The following is a 23,778-nucleotide window of genomic DNA, read 5'->3' on the forward strand; positions in this document are numbered from 1 at the left end:
ACGCGCACGTCGCTTAACACCTACACTGCAAGTCACACAATGGACAATTGATATGCATTTAGGCTTATTCCTATGTTAATTCGCTAGGTGTGAGTCGGGAGCCTTTGAAAACTTTGTTGAGGTGCGAATTTAAAGTAGTTTTAAATCTATGCGTGTGCCTGCGTGTGCTCCTGGTCAAATAGGTTCCGGCGCGGCGTGCAAGGCCGTCCAGTGAGCATTGCACCCCTGCTTGGGTCCACTTGAAAGTGTAATTATGACTGATTTGTGTCCCTTTGAAAGTGTAAACTGATTCCAACAGAACAGTGACTTCTCTATTATGTTTGTTTGTTTGTTTTTCAGAAAATGGTGTTTCCTCATCTGGTCCATGATTGGCCAGTCAGAGTGCATCCTAATGGGCGTCCCAGAGAGCTGCGAGACCTGGCCCAACACGTGGAGAGAGATGAGGGATGGGGAACGTTGAAGGTAAATGTATCACTTTAAAAGTTTTTACCAGCAGCTTTGAACGAATCATGGATTAACCACTTAAAGGGATAGTTCACCCCCAAAATGACTTTTATTTCTATCGATTAGTCACCCCATGGAGACTACAGAATTGTATCTGGCGGTTCCACATAATAGGCTCTGATGTCCAAATATAAAATCTGCTCCCACCTGAAGAATGCCTTGTTCTACTTTTATCCACTGTGAGAGGGAATGACAGGCGATGTTTCACATGCCATAAACGATACAGTTTCTCTCTGTATCCAAGAACAGGCCTTGAACATGACCGTTTGACTCATGATGAATATATTCTCCTTGTTAACTTTTTAATGAACTAAATGTTCTCTAAATGCAACATTCAGGGATGTGGCCTGGCTGCACAAATGTATTACAAAGCATTTATATCTACACTTGTAGCATTTGACTACACACACAGTTCTGTCAGGATGCAGTTATACCACACAAATAGCAATATAGTTATTATTGTCTAGACGATCTGTCGCAAGTTGTAGTTCCTAAAGTTTCCATGGATTATGTTCTGGCCTGCCATCTAATCGAATCGTTAACAGGTGAATTGTAATCAAACAGTGAGGCACACGTAGATGCACACCTCCTCTGCACCAGTGGTTCTCAAACTTTTTCTCGTCAAGGACCCCCAAATTGATAAAGATTTGGCCGCGGACCCCCATTTGAAAATATGTTGTGCCAGGGACCCCCAGAGGCAAAGATTTGTTAAAAAAAAAATTCACTCGTCAAGATTTTTGAAAAATGGCAGATCGTCAAGCTCATAACGTGGCACAGAGTGCCGTGCTATGAGCTTGCATATCTGCTGTTTTTCAATAGCCAACGTATAAAAGGTTATAAGTGGTTAAAATGATTGTGATGCTATGGTAACTACTTTTGCTGGGGACCCCCCTGGAACCCCCTCAAGGACCCCTGGGGGTCCCCGGACCCCACTTAACTTAAGATGTTATAAAAAGCTCTGTAATGTGCACCATACTGTCCTCTGGCGGAGGCCCGCAGCACAAGTAACGAGGGCAGAGATACCGGTATTTAGTTTGCCGTCTCTTTTGCATCTCCGTTCTCCATCACATGCCTGCCTGCTCACCAAAACATTGCTCTCTGCTCCATCATAGTTAACGTTATGCATATGATTTTGGATTGACCTAATAACCCATTAAGACCGGGAACACATCTGTGTCATTTTAAGATTTCTTTGGCTATTAAAAAATAGCAGATATACAAGCTCATAGCGCGGGCTTCAGATACGAGCTTGTAGATCTGCTATTTTGTGCAAATCTTTGTATATATATATATATTATTATTTTTTACTTATGTTGCTATAATCCTTGGTTCTCAAACTTTTTCTCAAAATATTTTGTTCCAGGGACCCCCCCCCCTCCCCAGAAGCAAAGATTTGAGTAAAAAAATGTATATGTATATTCAAAGATTTGCACACGTTTTATTTGCTTTTTTTTTTTTCTCCAAAAATAGCAGATACACAAGCTCATAGTGCCGATATACAATAGCAGATATACAAGCTATGAGCTTGTATATCTATCATACTATTTTTGAATAGTCAAAGCAATCTTCAGTGACACAGATGCGTTCCCGGTCTTAATGGGTTAAACTCTGTAACAGATTAGCACCTCCAACTCTTGTCTCAAAACCAAAAGGACCAAAAGGACATGCAATGTCTCTAACCTTGTGCATGGCACAACATATCAGTCATATATACATTTACTGTATATGACACCCCTCTTCCCTCTTATTCCCCCCCGCCCAGTAGAATAGTGTATCACCAATTTTTAACCACATGAACCCTGGCGTCCCTATTGTGGTGCCGAACATTCAACAACAATAGCAGATCTACAACACGACGCGTTGTGAGTTTGTAGATCGGCTATTTTTGGTACAGAGGGAAAATAGAAGGGTGGCCTTGTATACACCCCCCTTGTATAGAGAAATTAAAAAATTTAAATCTTGACTCTGTTGAAAATGCAAGGGAATACAAAGCTCTAGCGTTATTGAAAAGGGAGGGGAATAGTTATCATGTTCTAACTTGTACGTAGCCATTTAAAAGGTGTTAAATAAGCAGTCACTTGCATCATATTTGTGTGTGCTATTTTTAAAGGTGACGGAGATGAAGTCATCCGCAAGCAAGTCATCCGCAAGCCAGTCCCAGAAAGCTACTGCCAAATCCCCATTGAAAGCAGACGGCACAAGCAAAACTACGGATGTTTATCTTAGAACAAAAGGAGGACAGAAAATGAATATAATATCCAAGTCTGTGGCTGAATTAACCGAACTGTCCAAATCTACTGGAGCCATGTCACACTTCTCCAAACCTACTAGGCCTACGACCACCTTTAAACCAAGTGCAACCCCAGCTCAGGAAGCTCTCTGGGACATTCTGGAAGCTCCCTTCGTAAGCGGAGCTACGAGGGCTTCAGGTAAAGGAGCCACCGCCTCCAGTGCGACATCCGCCCTCTCCAAATCTACCGGCGCCATGTCACACCTGACCCTGACTACCTCCAGTGCTCACGTCCCCGTTTCAACTCCACCTATGTTCAAATACACCACAACCGTCTCCAATTGCACTACGTCTACGACCACCTCTAAACCAAGTGCAGCGGTCTGCCATTCCGCTACGGTCATGCCCAAGCCTACGGCGACCTTCTCGAACACGACTCCATTCACCTCCAAATTGTCTAAATCTGTCGCGACCATCTCCAAATCTACTACATCTATGGGAGCTGTGTCTAAAGCTACAAGCACTTCAGGACCAGGTAAACGAGCCACCATCTCCAATGCGACATCCACCATCTCCAAATCTACCGGAGCCATGTCACACCTGAGCCTGACTACCTCCAAAGCCACTGCACACGTCCCCGTTTCAACTCCACCCATGTTCAAATACACCACGACCATCTCCAATTGTACTACGTCTACGACCACGTCTAAACCGAGTGCAACGGCCTGCCATTCCGCTACGGTCATGCCCAAGCCTACGGCGACCTTCTCGAACGCAACTCCAGACGTCTCCAAACCCTCTTCGTCCACAACAACAACCACCTCGGCCTTCTCTGAAGTTCTCTGGGAAGCTCTCTGGGAAAAGTTTGAGGCTGCCGTCGACGCTTCGAACGCTTCGGGCAAAGCTGTCGCCGTCGGTCCGCCAGTCGCGGGGGCCTGTGATACTTCAGGTTCCCCCAAAAAGAAAGTCACCTCCAACGCTACCGAAACCCCTTGGAAAACGTCAACCAAACCCAAAGCCCACACGACCTTGTCTACCTGTCAGACTACTACTAAAGCTGGCTCCACGACTGGCCGTGTACAGCCGGCCGGTGATCACGCGTCACAGAAGAGATACACGCCGTTCATACTTCCCTCTCTGGCCACCGTTATGTCTCCCTCGTCTGAGAGCAGCCCTGCACAAACCTCAGAATCCACCAGGCGATTCGATTCCAAAGCGAACGGACCTGCAGTGGGTCAGTATTACTTTTTGAAAGTGTCACTAGGGACGGGACGATAATCGTTATTATTGGTTATCGTGATAAAGATTAGAGATTTTAATTTATCGCGAAATTGTCCTCCGTCATACACTGGGTCACCTTTATTTGCCGAGCTGCATATCCGCTACCACTTAAACCCTCTAGAATTGGTAAAACCGCACCTGTAAAGAACGTACTTGATGTCTTTTTTCACTCTCTAAATCTCTTTGCCAAAAATAGCCGATCTACAAGCTCACAACGCGTTATAGATCGGCTATTTTTGGCAAATGTTCCACCCCAGACTGAATGCTGGGGTTCAAGTGGTTTAAAAAAAGGGCCATTTTAAGAGTTTTAAAAGTATATTTTGATTATCTCGATAATATCGTAAATGGCTATTATTTTGGTCACAATAATCGTGACATGACATTTTCATATCGTCTCATCCCTAATTGTCACCTGGTAATTCTGTTGCCTTGCTGTTCCACTAATGGGAACCCTGTGTGCTGCTCGCTTGTGGACCTTTTTGCAGGTTTGAACTTCATGGTTCGCGTCATGTATGACAAAAGGCTTGCGATCTACTGTCAACTGTGCGAGGTCAAGGTGGAGAGAAGGAACCACAGGTTTGGCTTCCGACACCGATCAAACTATGTGGTGAGTGATTGAAACACCTAGGGGACATTTTTTCGCCAGTGCCTAACCCATTATCCCTAAACTTCTTTGCCAATTTTAACTATTTTTAAAAACATTTTCAAATAGTTTCAACTAGCCGATCTACATCGACAGCTTGTAGATTGGCTATTTGAACTATTTGAAAATGTTTTTTAAAATAGTAAAAAATGGCAAAGAAGTTTAGGGATAATGGGTAAGGCACTGGCTAAAATGGGGGCGCTATTGTATATGCTGTAGAGTTTTAGGAAAGGGTTTGGTTTTCTACATGTTAACTGTATGTTCTGAATGATGCATTTAGAGGTTCAAGTGCCCAGTGTTGACCACAAAGTTGACCTCGGATCTGTCAGAAATGGAGCTCCAGAAGATTGTCGCTGACTTGGCTAAGAAAGACACGGCCGGCAGAACACAGGTAACTACTTTCTTGTCTCCCTACTCATTTATTTTTATTAGAACACATGGACACCCATTTTTAAAAAAAATCTAGGAATACTGACATGAAAAAATGTATTTCTTTTATCAACAAAAAATGATCTAAATGTCGTAATTGTACATGAGAAAAAGATTCATAAAGTGGTGATCTTGAAACATATTGTTAGACTAGTCACTCAAACATTTTTGTATTGTGATCAAGTGAATTGAACTGTAGTTAAATTAAACTAGTGTACTCCTCATTTGTCTGGGGACCCCCTGGAACTCCTTCGGGGGTCCCCAGACCCCACTTTGAAAACTACACACACACACACACACACACACACACACACACACACACACACACACACACACACACACACACACACACACACACACACACACACACACACACACACACACACACACACACACACACACACACACACACACACACACACACACACTTTAAAGGGGAAGACATGTTGATGATCATATTGCCTTGTTTTTTTCTTTTCTCTTTGCATAGACGGTGACAATGAACAGTGAAAGAGAGTATGAAGAGCTGACTAAAGCAGAAGTACCAGAAGGTAAAACCCTGTCCATTTGAATTGTACTTGTCTGCCCGAGTGTACAGCATGTTGAGAGCTGTTAAAAGGTGGTGTGACTGACAAAAACTAAGTAATTTAAAGCTCTATATTCGGATTACAGTCATTACTAGCAGGGATCTCCCTGTCTTTAGTATTTATTTTAGTTTCAGTTAACACAATTATTTGTTTCTCTTTAGTTTTAGTCTTAGTTGTAGTTAAAGGTAGGGTAAGTGATTTCCTTTGACTAAAATAAGTGTTAAATAGCTCTATGTTTTGATAGTACTCATTGCTTTATAGTCAGGGGATATTAGCAGAAAGATTTCCAATCTTGGAATAAATTCCTTACCAAAAAAAATCTTCACCAATGTGTTTGTAAAGGTGTACGGCCATAGGTGTACGGCCATAGCCATCCTTGTCCAGCTATACTTTTTGTGTAAAAAGCCCATTGAGATTGGGCTGTTTTTAGCCCAAGGAGTGGTTTTGGTGCAAAACAAATGCTTGCAATGGATTCAGAATCATAAAAACACCCTAGTTTGACCCCTCACATGCTACTTAAAACAGAATTAAAATTAGATTTTTTTTGCCCTGCATGGAAATGCAGGGAAATGGTGGGTACCCCAACTTTCAGCAGCTGTCAAAAATTCTCCTAGGGAAACTGAATTTCAGTCTTTGTGAGATGTGTTACTAGACACCTTTACAAACACATTGGTGAAGATTTTTTTTGGTAAGGAATTTATTCCAAGATTGGAAATCTTTCTGCTAATATCCCCTGACTATTAGAGTGTTTGTTCAGTAAAAGGAGTCTCCATGTCTCTCCAGCTCTTTATTAAACAGAAAATGCATTTTCAGGTCAGGATACCAATTTTATCCAATCAGAATAGAGGACTCAGTCAGGATACAGATTAAACAAGTGTAATTGGAAGTGATGACACAAAGAAATGAGCAGGCAAAATTGGAACTGGAACCTATAAAAATGAAGCTGATAAATGGGTACTCTCTCCTGATTGCCTGAAAGTTTGTCACCTACCTGAAATATTATTTTCTGTTTATTAAAGAGCTGGAGAGACAGGGAGACCCCTGTTACTGAACAAACGCTCTATAGCAATGCTATAGAGCTTTACCCTTTTTAACCAAAACATTTTTGTTTTAACCAAAAAATATCACTTACCCTACCTTAACTATACTAATCTTACAGTGACAGTGTTTACCACAGAGCTGTGGTTTTTGATTTGTACATGATTGTGGTCTTTCTCTTTTAGCCCTGGCTAAAATACAAGCCATCCTGACACAGCAGAGACTCTCTGTCAAGCAGCAAGGCGGTCCTCAGGATTCCAGGGAATGGCAGCAGGCTCCCCGGGACCCCGGTACAAGGCAACAGGACCCAAGGCTACAGGACCCCGCTACAAGGCAGCAGGACCCTGGTACAAGGCAGCAGGACCCTGGTACAAGGCAACAGGACCCCGCTACAAGGCAACAGGACCCCGCTACAAGGCAACAGGACCCTGCTACAAGACAACAGGACCCAAGGCAACAGGACCCAAGGCAACAGGACCCCGCTACAAGGCAACAGCACCCCGCTACAAGGCAACAGGACCCCGCTACAAGGCAACAGGACCCCGCTACAAGGCAACAGGACCCCGCTACAAGGCAACAGGACCCCGCTACAAGGCAACAGGACCCCGGTACAAGGCAACAGGACCCCGGTACAAAGCAACAAGACCCTGCTACAAGGCAACAGGACCCTGGTACAAGGCAACAGGACCCTGGTACAAGGCAACAGAACCCCGCTACAAGGCAACAGGACCCTGGTACAAGGCAACAGGACCCTGGTACAAGGCAACAGGACCCTACTACAAGGCAACAGGACCCTGGTACAAGGCAACAGGACCCTGGTACAAAGCAACAAGACCCTGCTACAAGGCAACAGGGCCCTGGTACAAGGCAACAAGACCCTGCTACAAGGCAACAGGACCCTGCTACAAAGCAACAAGACCCTGCTACAAGGCAACAGGACCCCGCTACAAAGCAACAGGGCCCTGCTACAAAGCAACAGGGCCCTGGTACAAGGCAACAAGACCCTGCTACAAGGCAACAGGACCCTGCTGCTACAAGGCAACAAGACCCCGCTACAAAGCAACAGGGCCCTGGTACAAGGCAACAAGACCCTGCTACAAGGCAACAGGACCCTGGTACAAGGCAACAAGACCCTGCTAGAAGGCAACAGGACCCTGCTACAAAGCAACAGGACCCTGCTACAAGGCAACAGGACCCTGCTACAAAGCAACAGGGCCCTGGTACAAGGCAACAAGACCCTGCTACAAGGCAACAGGACCCTGCTACAAAGCAACAAGACCCTGCTACAAGGCAACAGGACCCTGCTGCTACAAGGCAACAAGACCCCGCTACAAGGCAACAGGGCCCTGGTACAAGGCAACAGGACCCTGTTACAAAGCAACAGGGCCCTGGTACAAGGCAACAAGACCCTGCTACAAGGCAACAGGACCCTGGTACAAGGCAACAAGACCCTGCTACAAGGCAACAGGACCCTGCTACAAAGCAACAAGACCCTGCTACAAGGCAACAGGACCCCGCTACAAAGCAACAGGGCCCTGGTACAAGGCAACAGGACCCTGCTAGAAAGCAACAAGACCCTGCTACAAGGCAACAGGACCCTGCTACAAAGCAACAGGGCCCTGGTACAAGGCAACAAGACCCTGCTACAAGGCAACAGGACCCTGGTACAAGGCAACAAGACCCTGCTGCTACAAGGCAACAAGACCCTGCTACAAAGCAACAGGGCCCTGGTACAAGGCAACAAGACCCTGCTGCTACAAGGCAACAAGACCCTGCTACAAGGCAACAGGACCCTGCTGCTACAAGGCAACAAGACCCTGCTACAAAGCAACAGGGCCCTGCTACAAGGCAACAGGACCCTGCTGCTACAAGGCAACAAGACCCCGCTACAAGGCAACAGGGCCCTGGTACAAGGCAACAGGACCCTGTTACAAAGCAACAGGACCCTGTTACAAAGCAACAGGGCCCTGGTACAAGGCAACAAGACCCTGCTACAAGGCAACAGGACCCTGCTGCTACAAGGCAACAAGACCCCGCTACAAGGCAACAGGGCCCTGGTACAAGGCAACAGGACCCTGTTACAAAGCAACAGGGCCCTGGTACAAGGCAACAAGACCCCGCTACAAGGCAACAGGACCCTGCTGCTACAAGGCAACAAGACCCCGCTACAAGGCAACAGGACCCTGCTGCTACAAGGCAACAGGACCCCGCTACAAGGCAACAGGACCCTGGTACAAGGCAACAGGACCCTGCTGCTACAAGGCAACAAGACCCCGCTACAAGGCAACAGGACCCTGCTGCTACAAGGCAACAGGACCCCGCTACAAGGCAACAGGACCCTGGTACAAGGCAACAGGACCCAGGTACAAGGCAACAGGACCCTGGTACAAGGCAACCCACTGACACCCAGCCAGAAGGTCCACAGAGCTGTGATGTTCTGCTAGAGTGTTCTGAGGACTCCAGGACGCAGCTAGTGGCACCTAAAGCAAGCGTACAACCACAGGACCCAGAACAGAGGGAGAGAAGAAGCATCAAACTAGAGGAAACACAGAAGCCACTGGAACGTCCGGATAGACGGCCGTTCTTGGACCCAGACGGTGGACACCAGCAGCCTGTAGTGCACCAAAGCAATTCAGCAGGTATGTGTGGATTGAATCACTGCATTTATGTATTGTATTTCAGTGGTTTGCAAACTTTTTCATGTCAAGGACCCACACAATGACATATATTTGGCCGCGGACCACCATCTCAAATCTTTTGTTCCAGGGCCCCCCCCCCCCCCCCAGAAAAGCAAAGATTTGAGTTAAAAATGTTCGCTTAAAAATACATATATTCAAAGGTTTGCACAAAATGTCACGATTTTTCAAAATAGCAGATCTACAAGCTCATAGCACGGCACTCGGTGCCACGCTATGAGCTTGTAGATCTGCTATTTTTGAATAGCCAAAGTATAAAAGGTTGAAGTGGTTAAAATTATTGTGACGCTATATGTATTAACACATTTTGCTGGGAACCCCCTGGAACCCCCTCAAGGACCCCTGGGGGTCCCCGGACCCCTCTTTGAGAACCAATGTTGTATTTAATGTTTCACTGACGGCGTAGGTTTGTATCTATTGGTTGATTTGTCTGTCACTCACAGGGAAAAGCCGTGTGTCCTATTACCTCACTGTGAAGCTGTCAGAAGCTGAGAGAAGGCGAGTCGTAGGTGAGTGTGTGTTTGCCCTCATACACAAATGAAAAATCCTTTGTGGTTGTGATTTGGCTTTCAGTGCAAGAGGGAGGTCCTCACCTCAGCCTTAACTTTTCCAATGTCTCAATATCAGCCTGGCTGCAGTGACGAGTCCTGCAGTTATCAGTGCATGTTGTCCTTTGCTGACTCCTTGTGGCAAAAGTGTGCTATCTCCCAGGAGACAAAACATTGGAGACTCGATGATGTATGCATGTTTTTTAAAAAAATGTGTGTGTGTGTCCAGGTCTGAGCTCAGTGCTGGAGATTCAGTGTGGAGACGTCACTCAGAGACTTTTTCCATTTTATCTTTGTCGGACCTGCCACGCAGTGGTTGAGCTCAGAAATATTTGTGGACACATCATATCTGCCAAACACCGATTCAACTACATAGTGAGTATGTGAGCCTGTGGTGCAGTGTTGACTAAAACTATGACGAAAAATGTTTGTCGACTACCTTTTTTCACTGACAAACTAAATAAAAACTAAGCTATAGTGCCAATTTCGTCAACAAATAAAAACTAGACTAAAATGTTAGTGAGGGACGAGTGGAGAAGAGATCCAGTAGAACTAAGACAAGTCCTTTTATGTTTGGTTGCACTCGGGTGTTGCACTCTGAAAATAGTAGATCTACAAGTTTACAACGCGTCGCGCTGTGACGCGTTGTGAGCTTGTAGATCGGCTATTTTCAGCATGCAACCAAGTGTAAAATCATCCATTACGACGCCATCAAGGCACCGCCAACATACATTTTAGTCGACTAAATCAACTCTAGATTTAGTCGACTAAAATCTTAGGATATTTAGTCGACTAAAACTAGACAAAAACTAAAACATTTCAGATGACTAAAATATGACTAAAACTAAATGGAATTTTATTCAAAAGGCTATGACTAAAACTAAAAATATTTTTTTTTGTCAAAATCAACACTGATCAGTGGCCTCTCCAGCACTTCTCACATAGATTATGACCATTTTTTACTAAAACCAAACTGAGGAACTCTTGTAATTGAGGACCCCCTTGAAAATGAGACGATGCATCTCAAGGAGCTTATCTTCTAACAGAAATGTCTAAATAAATAAAATAATTAGGACATGCTCTAACATCTGAGTGAATGTCTTCAACTTTACACTAGGGAGGTCAAAACCGGATTGTTTTGCAACCGGTTAGCCAACTGTTGGCTAACCGGTGGCAAAACTATCCAGTTAGTGATTAATGATGTTAATGAATAACCCAGGATGAACCCCTGAATTAACCCTAACCCTGAATAATGATGTTGAACATCATTATTCGGTTAATTAATCATCATTCGTTAAATTTCATGATACAATTAATACACTTTTTGTTACCAGCACGCCCTGACTCCTCTGGTGCGTTGTCCTCCTAAAACAATGATAGGCAAGTGAAGGGTCACACTCAGAGTGGCAAGATCAGTGAGTTTTTATTTCTCTGTATGCCTTAGAAATTAACATGTTTCGGCCATCCGTTAGCCTCATCTAACACATCGTCTGTTTTTTGCCTTGTTCAACGGCTGTGTTAATGCCACACATCTTCAATACGTTCACAGCTATGGCAGCGGCTGTGTTGAACCAACCTGTTTGAAATGTCTTTATGTATTTTCTTTTTTGTGTTAGTCGAAGAATCCTGATTTACTGGCTTTCTGCAATCTGGAGGTCTGGAGTGAGAAGATGGAAGTCATCAAGGATGCTATCGACAGAGTCGCCAGACGGGAACAGAATCCAACGTACGGACTGGATGCTGAGGTAACTCCAGTGTGATGCTGCATGTTCCATGAAGCTGACCTCTGCTGTGGGTTCACCGTTGTTACAGGTGGTGGTAAAACAGCCAAGGAATACAGGATCTATACAGGGAACTATACAGGTTCAATACAGGGAACTATACAGGGAACTATACAGGGAACTATACAGGTTCAAAGGGCAAACATTCCACCTGTAAGTAAAAATGACCCTGAAATCAGATGAAGCAAGACAACAGTTTTCTCTCAGTATTTGCTGCTAAAATTAATTCACTAATTAAAGTGAAGGTCTCGTTATTAAAGGGATTCTAGGCAACTTCAGAGATCAAAAAAAGAAAAAACTGTTGTCAAATGTTATTCATGTTTTAACTATTGTAATGTTTTCTCTTGTCAAGGTTATACTGCTTGACAAGAACTCATATCAGCGTGTCCAAGCGGCTCCATTCAGTGAAGGTAGTCATGTTTTTTTTTTTAAACTTGCGTTTTAAAGTACCTAATCGGTGTCATTACATATCCATGTCTCTTCACAGCTACGGTCCTTTAAAGTGTGGTGTTGTAACTGTAGTGGATTGATTGTTGTCTGCAGGCATCCACATACTGGAGGACATCTTGAAACAGCAGAATCTGACCTCCTCCTGTCCACCTGCCGACCAACAACCACCAGGTGAGAACCTCTCCATCTATAGACAAGCTTTATGTTTCATTAAAACCAGAAGCGTAGTCGGCTCTTGCACTGCCTAGCTGCTGGAAAAATCTGCTCCTCTGACAACAATAGATACATTGGCTGCCCCTCGTGGAGGTGCGCCGACATTTTGCCCACCCTAAATGTAAACCCTGCCTACGCGCCTGACTAAAACAATGTTAAAATGAGATGAACAACATGTCGTTGTTCTGCCTTCTGTTGAACAGACCAGCAGAGTTCACAAGACCCTCCTCACACAGAGGAGTCATCCAGGCCACCAGAGGCAGACAAGAGCAGAGATAAAGGTATACTAGAATCAACATCACACATAAAATACAGATTATGTCCCAGCGAGTGAACGCTGTTGGAGTTCACGATCTTATTATCATTGTTCCCAATTCAGAAGCGACACACATCAAAGAAAATGTACGTTTGAAAAAGAGTCTGATTGAGACGACTCCCATCAATTTGTCCATCGTGAAGACTGAGCCGAACCCAGAGCCTCTCACAACCCTGAACGCTCACAACTCAAACATAACAGGTGTGTGAGGTCAACATTACTCCCACAGCACATAGAATGTCGAATATAAAACCATGTCTAATTGTCTCTCTGCTGTTTCCAGTCACCATTAAACAGGAGGTGAAACAGGAAGACTACACCCACCCCTGTTTCTCTGGACATACTGGTAAATACTGACGCTCACTGGGACACAACTTGTTTTGTTGTCCTGAAAACCCTGCTGTTTTGACCAACTGTACTGTTTTAGTTATTGCCAAGATAACAATGGCAAAAAAAGGTTTCATTCTTGCTTTCTATTTACACCTCCTGCACTTTTTCAGCATATTTTTTCTCCCCGAAACTTTACTTTGACCTGTGTATATACACATAGTAAAATCCTCGTCTTAAATTAATTTGAGGGTGCAAATGTGACCATGTTAACCTAGTTGACAAGAGGTATTGCTTGAAACTCAAATGGTATTTTTGTAATTTTTGCTCTGCTATTCTATGCATCTTAACATTTTTGCCTTTTTTTTTAATTTTCTTTCTCCCCCCAGACATGAGAAAAGCAGTGAAACGTGGTTTGGATTACGCGTCATCGAATGGAGATGGAGAGACGATCAAACGGAGAGGAATAGGTACTGGAAGTTGTTCATCCCCTTTTTCTTATTTAGCAGTCTTAAAGGGATATTTCACTTTCAAAAAAAGTTTTGGTCATTTTGTTGTCTACTCAGGCTTTTGTGAGCTCCCCAGACAGTTTTTAAATTGCTTGATTCAGTAATTAGATATTTGATCAGACACGCCCCCTTCCTATACAAACCCATTATAACTTCAAACTACTACTATTTTTAACATGTTAGAGTCATCAAAAACACCCGTCCTTGGTTCTGGTGATTCATCCTGCCCTCCTAATACGTGAGGGGGCCGTGTTTTTTCGATTACATTTTTTTTTTTTAAAACATGCAATTTGTGATCATTGCAAATTGAAAATCTGTCTTCAGAGATGAATTTGATAACAGATCATTTAAATGTCCCCTGTAGCTGTATGAAAGTAATGATTGACATGCTTGTGTATTTAATTTGTCTCCGGGTGTGTGACAGTCTAGTCCGGTATTGTACGTATCTTCCTGATATATTTGCCTTTTCTGTGTTTTTTTTCTCCCCCCAGAAATGAGAAAAGCAGCGAAACATGGTTTGGATGACGGGTCATCGAATGGAGATGGAGAGAAACGGAGAAGAAGTTCAAAGTCTCCCGATGGCAGTGGCACGTGTGATGGCCGCTCAGGTCCTTATTTGAACGTCTCATCGACTGCCATGCAGTGTCCCACTCTCCTAAACCAAGTGGCCAGAGTGAAAGTAGAAACCAGCCAGTGTCCCACTTCCCTAAAAGAAGTGGCCAGAGTCAAAGTAGAAACCAGCCAGTGTCCCACTTCCAAAAACCAAGTGGCCAGAGGGACAGTAGAAGCCACATCAGCACCTACAACACTGGCTTCTCCAGTGCCGCGCTGTGAGCCTTCCCAAATGCAGCCTAGACCTAAATTACAGCTGGTCTTGAACTCACTTAAAAAAATAGCTTTCTCCAACGTAACTCTCGAAAGCCCTCAAACAAAGCCAGTCTCAGCTGCATCTACTGAGCCGTCAACCACACCTTGTTTCGTAAATTCTTCACTGGCTAAACGTGAGCCAATAAAGACCGTCCTTCAGTCCGCCCTGTCCGGCGCTAAACGAGCCTCGCCACCGCTGAAGTTGCCCTCTGCGACCGCCGTCCCCCCGTTCCTCAGAGCCAACAAAGAACTGCCCCCTAGTGAACCGATGACGTCCGTCGTCAACATGAAAAAGTTGAGAGCCATCCTTCCCAAGCCATCAGGGAAGGGCGTCTCCGCCAGCCAAGCGAGCCCTGAAAATGCCATTGCGATTGATGCCACGACGTCAACATCCACCCAAACCTCCATAGGTCTGGTGAAGCCCAGGAGGCAATGGGACTCGATTGGTAAAATTCTGATCACCAAACCGAACCAAAGTGTTGACCCATTGAAGTGGAAACGCGCGTCTCCGAAGCCTGCAGACGACTACATGAGCAAAGACAGCCGGCGGCTAACGGCAGAAAGCAAAGCTGCCGATGTCAACGACGAGGACCGGTCTCTGGAAGGCCACTACAGAGCAGCCGACCCCGTGGGCGAAGATGGTCCCGTTACCTCCAACCCACAGCTGGACCGTAATCTGGGCCCCGGCGTGGGTGAACCCGGCGCCGCCACGGCCGTTAATCCAAACGCCGCTCGAGCTCTGCAGACTAGTCTATACAACACCATGGCCTCTCCTTTTAATATCGGGGTCGGTCCGTACATGGGCAGTTATGTCACTGTGGTGAACCCAAACCCCACCGGCCAGCAGTTCACTGGCTCTGACTACGGCGTCAACCAGCCCGCCGTACCGATGGTAAGCCCCGGTGGCTCCCTGCCAGCTGCAGGCTTTGGCGCCCCCCCGGTTTTTCCTTACGGTCAAGTCACCCAGAACCCTTATTTCACACATGGATATCCGTACGGTACTGGCACCCAGAACTATTACGTCACGCTTGGATATCCGTACGGAGCCGGGGCCGCACAGAACTCTTATTTCACACATGCGTATCCGTACGGAAGCGGGCCCGTGGGCTTTCCTCCTGGAATGTTCGTGCAGACCCCTCCTCCCCCTCAGCAGGGGACCGGAGGAGGACAGGATGGGATGTTCGGAGGCACCTGTACCTCCAATCCACCCGCAGAAGCCTGGCCTGACGTGCAAAGACAACAGAAGCCGCAGTGATTATCTGATCATGGCCGTTGGCCTTTGGTGTTCACCAGCCACATGCCCTGCAGGGAAGACTTTCCGCTTGTTTCACGCTGTTACTATAGGCTCTATGCACAGCAGCCATTTTTGGAAATTAATTGGTCCTCTTCCTTACTTCCTTCACATGTGTTACCGATGATACTAATGAAGGCTCTGTTCCATTCTGGTCAGGGTGCTGATATTGTGCATGCTGGCTCACTAGAAGCAATCCATTTTGGTTCCCAAATGGCCCCTTATGGTGAATGTGTCACTCTGAGAGTGTACAAATGAATCCCTTTTGTACACTCTCAGAGTTATGGGGGTGCTTGAAAATAAGAAATGTGACAACCACTGTGCTACACTAAATGGAACAGAGCCTTAATTAGTAATATTGGTAACACCTGTGAAGAGTAAGGAAGGGGCCCAATTCATTCCCAATATGGCTGCTGTGAATAGAGCCTACCTCCGAACCTAACCTCTGTAGTGCCTTGCGTAACGTCAGCCTCACAATGATGAGTGTTTAGTTTGTTTGTTTGACCTTTTTTTAAATATGTTTTGTTTGTGAATGCACAAACCAGCAAAGTGTCTGTTTGCGATTTAGCACTGCATCCAAATGTAATGGGGCATAGCAGTGGCGGCCATTTTCTGGTTCCATCGTTCCAGACCCCATTCATTTTTCCCATAGAGATTTCCAAAAATATTTATATCAATTATTTTAAACCTACAATCAAGCCATTTATTCACAGAATCAAATGTTTTATGTCCATGATTCAGCAGGATCCTGGATGGCTTTGATTCTAGTCTTAAAATAATTTATATAAATACTTTTGGAAATCTCTATGGGAAAAATTAATGGGGGTCTGGAACCAGAAAATGACCGCCACAGCTATGCCCTATTTATTAGATGTTGATGCATTTAAAATGTTATGGAGGGGACTGAAGCAACGCTTTGATTCTTGATGAAGGAAGAAGCTGCTGACTTGCCACATTTTCATTTATTTTGGACCGACAGTCCACTCTGGTTAACCCATTCAATCCGGGGACGCATCTCTGTCCTTTTAAGATTTATTTGGCTATTAAAAAATAGCAGATCTACAAGCTCATAGTGCGGCACTCAGCTTGTAGATCTGCAAAAAAAAATGTATCGTGAAAATCTTTCAATATATATATATTTTTTAAGCAAACATTTGTAACTCAAATCTTTGCTTCTGGGGGTCAACAACATATTTTACAAATGTTCGCTTTAAAAAAATGTATATTTAAAGATTTGCACAACTTTTCACGATTTTTCAAAAATAGCAAATCTACAAACTTGTATATGAGCATTTTTTTTAAAGCTAACATTTGTAAAATGTGTCGTTCCAGGGACCCCCAGAAGCAAAGATTTGAGTTACAAATGCTTTAATAAGGATATATTTCACGATTTTTTTCAAAAATAGCAGAAAAATAGCAGATCTACAAGCTCATAACGCGGCACTCGGTGCCGCGCTATGAGCTTGTAGGTCTGCTATTTTTGAATAGCCCAAAGAAATCTAAAAATGACACACAGATGCGTTCCCTGTCTAAATGGGATGGAATGAGTGAAGGGCATACAGTAATGAAGGACTCTCAATTTGTTGGAGGCTGTCAATGGACTTCAGCCATGTTGTCTCAAGCAATGACCCAGTTGCACCTTATGTCATGTTTTGGGGTCATGTCTTGTTGCCGTGTTAAAATAATATATTTTACCTTGTTATGTTTATATCCCTGAAAATGTAAATTGAAGACGCTGAAAAGCTTTTTTTTGTTTAACAAGGATATTGTTTATGCCTGAAAATTTTTCTTTTTTTTTTTAGTTTCATTTTATGTTACTAAGAAGAACAATGTTTTTAGCTAAATTTATTTTTTTGTATTTTCGTACTGTACCTTTTTTGTTTTTGTTCATAAAAAAAATGGTACATACAGTTACAGCTGCCAAATCTTTTTTTTCCCCAGTTGTCTCTTATGTTGTGCGTGCAAAATATGAGTTCCGTATAAACCACTTAAAGGGGAATACCACTCATTTTCAACCTTGAACCACTCATTTTCAACCTTGAACTATGTCTTTAATACACATCAATTAGAACAGTTGTGTGGAAAGAAATAAAATAAAACCGATCTACAAGCTCACAAATTTAAAAACATGCCCAAAATAGGGACACCAGCATTAACTGTGCTTAAACTGATTGTATGTCAGTGGTATAATAATAATAATAATAATAATATCTGTAATTTAGTCGCATTGTGAGCTTGTAGATCGGCTGTTTTCAAATGGCCGAAATGTATATAGGGCTGAAGTGGTTAATGTATGTTTTGTAATAATAATCAAAATCTACAAAGTAACTAAAGTTTTTTAAATAATTGTAGTGGAGTAAAAGTACAACATTTGCCTCTTGAGATGTAGAGGAGTAGAAGTAAAAGTTGGAAATACTCAAGTTAAAGGTAGGGTAAGTGATATTTTGGGGATTTTTTTTAATTCTAAGTACTATAGAATTATTCTATTCTAAGTACTATATTCTGATAGTAATCATTGCTACAGAGCGTTTGTTCGGTCACAGGGGTCTCTCCAGCTCTTAAGTAAAGAGAAGTAGAAATAGTATATTTTCAGGTAGGTGACAACATTTAAGCCAATCAGGAGAGAGCACTGAAAACGCATTTTCTGTTTAATAAAGTGCTGGAGAAATATGGGAGACTCCTTTTACTGAACAAACACACTATAGCAGGGGTCTTCAACAGGGGGTCCGGGACCCCTAGGGGGTCCTCAGAGCTACTATAGGGGGTCCGCCAAATCTTTGTGTGATTAGATTTAGTTTTTTTTACATTAACCACTTGAACCCTAGAATTCCTTTTCTGAGGGGAACATTAGCCGAAAGTAGCAGATCTACAAGCTCGCGAGGCGTTGAGAGCTTGTAGATCGGCTATTTTTGGCAAAGAGGTAGAGGGAAAAAATGGCAGACTAAGTAAAAAAAATTTTTTAATCTGAAACACAATTTTATACAATATAGAGGGGGTTCCTGCTTCATCTCTCTCTCAGCTAGGGGGTCCTTGGCCTGAAAACGTTGAAGACCCCCTGCTCTATAGCAATGAGTACTATCAGAATATAGACCCATTTTTGCAATTATTTGCATAATTGCAAATCACTTACCCTACCTAAGTTAAAAAAAATACTTCATTGTACTTAAGTACAGTACTTGAGTAAATGCACTTAGTTACTTTACACCTCTGCGTGTGGCTCGAGGAGGGCGGAGAGGTAAGGGGGAGGAGCCAGGTTGTGCAGTGCTGTGTAGGTGGTGAGCAGGTATGTTTCAGAATGTGGCCCTGAACTTCACCGTGGACAGAAAGAAGTATGTATCCCACATCTGCTGGAGGTTACAGACACTTTTTCAGACCTAAAGTCTATTCTGTGTTCAGAATGTTCAGTTTTTTTAACATGCAAATGATGGGGTCCTTTCCACGTGCAGTAATTTTATGCTAGCAACACTAGGTTAGAGGGGAGTGCCACCCCCTGTACTTTTGTCCCTGTTGGCTTTTGTGACCCGGGACGCATTCATGTTATAAATGAAACTCTGAATTCACCAGTGGTGTAAAAATAACTAGGTACACTTGTACTCTACTACATCTCAGAGGCAAACTACAATTATTTGAAAACTTTAGTTACTAGTTACTTTGCAGGTATAAAGTATTACATTATAAAACATAAATTAACCACTTTAGCCCTATTTTATGCCTAGGCTATTTGAAAATAGCAGATCTACAAGCTCACAGCACAACGCGTTGTGAGCTTGTAGATCTGCTATTTTATTTTACTTTTGGTACTTTAAGCACATTTTGATACCAATACTTTTGCACTTTTACTCAAGAAAACTTCTACATTGCAGTATTGATACTTTTACTTAGGTAAAACATTTGAGTACTTTTTCCACCACTGGAATTCACTTTATTTAAATGGAATTATGCCTTAAATGGAATTATGCCTGATTCAAACTTACTTTATACACAGTAACAAAGTTAACTAAGGCTACAAGGTGTAAACATTTACTTTCTACAACATCAATATGTTTGTGTTTTAATGTACTGTATAGTTCAATGCCATCTGCAACAGTGCAGCTGCATCTAAAGTCTCTTTCCCCACACCTTCTCGGAGGAAATGACACCCAGACATATTACTGGGCTGGGACTTGAATCTGGGCCTTTCTGCTTACCAGGTAGCCACTCTACCCATTCAGCTATGGCTGTGGCTTTAGTCACAGTGGTTCTCAAGCATCTTCATGTCAAGGCCCCCCAAATTGATATGTATATGGCCGTGGACGCCCATGTCAAAAGATGTAGTGACAGGACCCCCCCATAAGAAAGATAAAACTTGAAGGGAAAAAAAGTGTTCCAAATTTGGCAAGACAATGGGTTAGGGCTGTAGTACTCGAGACCGGTCTCGGTCTCGAGACCGGTCTCGAGACCGCTTTTTGATTTACTCGGTCTTGTCTCGGTCTCACCCATAGTTTGACTCGGTCTTGACTCGGTCTCGCCCATAATTTGACTCGGTCTTGACTCGGACTCGGACTAAGGGACTCGGGACTCTACCCCCACCGAGTCCACTCGAGTCCAAGACCAAGTCACTACAATGCAATGAAATAATTTTATTATACCCATATTATGAGGAGCCCATTCACATTAACATTATAAGAGAGCTGTCTGGCGCTTATGGACAGCTTTCTTGGAGCACATCATCTTGCAGCAGTTGACAGCGCAGCAGCAGCAGAACACCAGCAGTCCTGTCCCTCTAGTTTATATTCTTTTAAAATTATATCCACGAACAGGTGTTTATTTATTTATTGTGTGTTCACTGTGTAGCCTGTGGTTGTTTTAATCATCAGTCTCTAATCATCTAAAGATGAATAGAGACTGCTTTCAGTAAGGTTTCCTTGCGCACATTATACTGTGTCACTCACTGCAGTAAATATATCAGTCCAAGCAGCAAAACTAAAAACATTAATTAACATTAGATCCTGACCGATGCTGTCGTCGGCTTGTCTGGAGATATACCTACATGTAATGTACAAATCACTTAAATTATCTATTCTCTTGTAAGTTGTACCACATTGTGCGTAATTGCGCACAGGGAGACTGACCTCTTTCTGCTTTTCATATTAAGATCAATTCTATTTCTATAATTCTATCAATCCTATTATTTATTTCATACAATAAAACAATAAGTAGGCCTACATCCAGAAACATTTTCACCATGAATATAAAAGCATCAACCTGTATGCATGAGGCAAATACTCTGTAAAAGTAATTGAGCTGTGTTCAAACTGTTACTTGAGTAAAAGTATTGGCTTCAAAATATACTTAAAGTACCAAAAGTGAAAGTACTAAAATATTTGAAAATAGCCGATCTACAAGCTCACAATTGTGAGCTTGTAGATCTGCTATTTTCAAATAGTCTACTCTATGGTATAAAATATGGCTAAAGTGGTTAATATATTTTTATTATGTAATAATTTATATCTGCTGCAAACTACGTTTTCAAATAATTGTAGTCGAGTAAAAGTACAATATTTGCCTCTGATATGAGTAGAAGTAAAAGTATTGAAAATTGGAAATAATCCAGTAGTAAAAAAAAATACCTCAACATTGTACTTAAGTTGTACAGTACTTGAGTAAATGTACTTAATTACTTTATTATTATACTGCTGAGGAAGTGGACGGTGACTCACCACCAGCAGCGAAATGTCCTCGTCTCCTGTCCCGCTACAAAGCGCACAAGAAACGTAGCTCAACAACCCAGGATGCAAGTATTGCATCACAAGTCACCAAGTACTTTGATGCAATTGAGAACAATGATGCTGATGCACTTGTCTTCTGGGTTGAAAACCAAGACAGATTCCCACAACTTGGCATTTTAGCGATGAAGGTTCTGTCAGTCCCTGCCTCCTCAGCACCGGTGGAGAGGATTTTTAGTGCAGGAGGACTTATTATGAGACCCCATCGTGCTAGTTTAGGTCACACCATGCTGCATTCTCTTGTGTTTTTGAAATGCAACCACACTTTGATTTAATTTTATGGCTACACATTCCAGTCAGGCAGTCGTGTTAACCGTTTAAGACCTGAGGCCCTACAAATGCCTTCCAAAATCAGTAGTTATCAAACTTTTTTGTGCCAAGGAGTCAAGGACCCCCAAAATGATATTTGGCTGCGGACCCCCCTCATCTGAAAATGTTTTGTGCCAGGGACCCCCAGAAGAAATATTTTTGTTGAAGAACACTTTCAAGATTTTTCAAATAGCAGATGTACAAGCTTGTATTTGATCTGCTATTTTTGAGAACCACTGTTCTAAACCAATGTTCTAAATCCTAAGAATTTTCTGAAAAACTTAAGGTGCTATATACTGTATAGCAACAATCTAAAATGACACAGATGCTTTCCCGGTTTTAACGGGTTAAAGTGTTTTTGTTTCTTTTTTGTGGTTAAAATGAGCTTGTACAGCACAGTTGTGTTTAGCAAAAAGCATTGTGTTCTGGCTATGTTACTTACTTGTTATTTCAAATAAATATTTGAATGAATCAAACATTTTGTAATATTTTTACATAAAAGTGCCATGTACATTTATTTACACATAGTGACAATACACATTTTCACACATTATGCATACTTATTGAATAGAGCTCATTGTAGTAGGCCAGGCATACCTAATTTTGAGCTTTTCCAAAGTCAGAAACATATAATTGCAGTGTTTCAGATCAAGATTGTTTTCTGTACCTATAAAAAAAAAAAAAAAAAAAAAAAATCTGGTCTCGGTCTTGACTCGGTCTCGCCCCCCGTCGGTCTCGGCCTTGACTTGGTCTCGCCCCCCGTCGGTCTCGGTCTTGACTCGGACTCGACCCCCTCCCTGGCCTCCCGGACTCGGTCTTGACTCGGACTCGCCCCCCCTCGGACTTGGTACTGACTTGGACTTGCTTTAGGTGGTCTCGACTACAGCCCTACAATGGGTACACCTTGATACATTGTCAGAACCAGGACTTGCAACCTCGCAAATCATAGCCAGGCGCCATTACTCAGTGAGCCACTGAGCTTTTGTGTAATGCTTTTTTCAATCCATTTCACTGTATACCATTTGTATATTGTCCCTTACACCAGTAGGGATACTATACTAGTCCTGTGTAGTGGAAGAAAGCTGGCATCAAAAGTGAAAACTATTACTAAAATTGATAAGTATTGGCCGCAGACCTCCACCTGAAAAGATTGTGCTGGGGTGGCCATAATAAGGATTTGTTTAAAACGTCAAAATTCCTCAAAATGTTGATCTGGTATTTGTGGGACTTGAAACCAGGACCTTTTTTGACATGCAAAAAGCATCTTTTCACAGTGAGCTATTGTCATGACTGCTAGAACAGCCAAATAGAATAGATTCATCACAAAAAAAAATTTCCACAAACATTGAAACATCTAAGCTAAACAAAATCATTTTAACTGCATATTTTGATGTGTATTTTGTTGCAGTAATTAAGGAAGTGAAGGGACAGTGGGAGGGAGTTACAGTGGTTCTTCTTTAATCTGAAGCATGTTTTAAACACCACACTTAACAGCACTAAAGAAACATGTGGAAATGTGTGGAGGTGCCATAGGCAAGCGAGTTCTGGCGTGGATACCTAGGCGACCTTGTAAACAAGGCCAAAGCAGGTTCAAGTCCCGCCTAGGCACTGAAGCACATACTCATCGATGTACTCTGTTACTCCGGTGTACGGGGATGCAGTACAGTGGGGCCGGGGAGCGGTTTAGCTCCCCGGTGTTTCCACACAGTAAAACTGGGTGGTTATGGAACTTTTATGTAACCAAGGTAACAATGACAATTAGGTGAGGAATGGATACTTCCTGAACTGCACTCCTCCCACCTCACTGTTTGATGTCTGTGCGGCTGCTGCTCTGTCTGCTGACAGCTGAGCTTTTCTATAACTAAGCTTGTTTATTCACATTGTGATTTCTTGAATATTGCTACCCACTGTTAAATATTGGAATGCAGCCCGTCCAGTAGATGGCGCTCACGCGTCTTTGGGTTTTCTAGTATTCAGCTCAGTGATGTTGTTTG

At 43.1% G+C, this 23,778-nt stretch overlaps 2 protein-coding genes across 2 annotated transcripts in view; one reads left to right on the top strand and one right to left on the bottom strand.

Annotated features, from left to right (window-relative positions):
* The window catches only part of LOC308094898 (uncharacterized protein), a 35,011-nt gene extending 18,005 nt beyond the window's left edge, over positions 1 to 17,006 (top strand). Inside the window, exons 5-20 of the mRNA XM_080441721.1 lie at positions 340 to 462; positions 2,615 to 3,968; positions 4,501 to 4,622; positions 4,939 to 5,049; positions 5,578 to 5,638; positions 6,898 to 9,351; positions 9,852 to 9,917; positions 10,186 to 10,331; positions 11,573 to 11,701; positions 12,090 to 12,147; positions 12,281 to 12,358; positions 12,604 to 12,681; positions 12,780 to 12,917; positions 13,000 to 13,062; positions 13,433 to 13,513; positions 14,044 to 17,006. Coding sequence (XP_080297847.1) covers positions 340 to 462; positions 2,615 to 3,968; positions 4,501 to 4,622; positions 4,939 to 5,049; positions 5,578 to 5,638; positions 6,898 to 9,351; positions 9,852 to 9,917; positions 10,186 to 10,331; positions 11,573 to 11,701; positions 12,090 to 12,147; positions 12,281 to 12,358; positions 12,604 to 12,681; positions 12,780 to 12,917; positions 13,000 to 13,062; positions 13,433 to 13,513; positions 14,044 to 15,674 — 6,693 coding nt within the window. The 3' untranslated portion in view covers positions 15,675 to 17,006. The remainder of the gene's footprint in view (positions 1 to 339; positions 463 to 2,614; positions 3,969 to 4,500; positions 4,623 to 4,938; positions 5,050 to 5,577; positions 5,639 to 6,897; positions 9,352 to 9,851; positions 9,918 to 10,185; positions 10,332 to 11,572; positions 11,702 to 12,089; positions 12,148 to 12,280; positions 12,359 to 12,603; positions 12,682 to 12,779; positions 12,918 to 12,999; positions 13,063 to 13,432; positions 13,514 to 14,043) is intronic.
* Positions 1 to 23,778, bottom strand: part of LOC308094700 (uncharacterized protein) — a 353,814-nt gene that overhangs the window by 131,984 nt on the left and 198,052 nt on the right. The gene's annotated exons all lie outside the window — the stretch shown is intronic.

The sequence above is a fragment of the Gymnoscopelus braueri genome, assembly GCF_963280865.1.
Source record: "Gymnoscopelus braueri genome assembly, chromosome: 11".
Taxonomy (NCBI): domain Eukaryota; kingdom Metazoa; phylum Chordata; class Actinopteri; order Myctophiformes; family Myctophidae; genus Gymnoscopelus; species Gymnoscopelus braueri.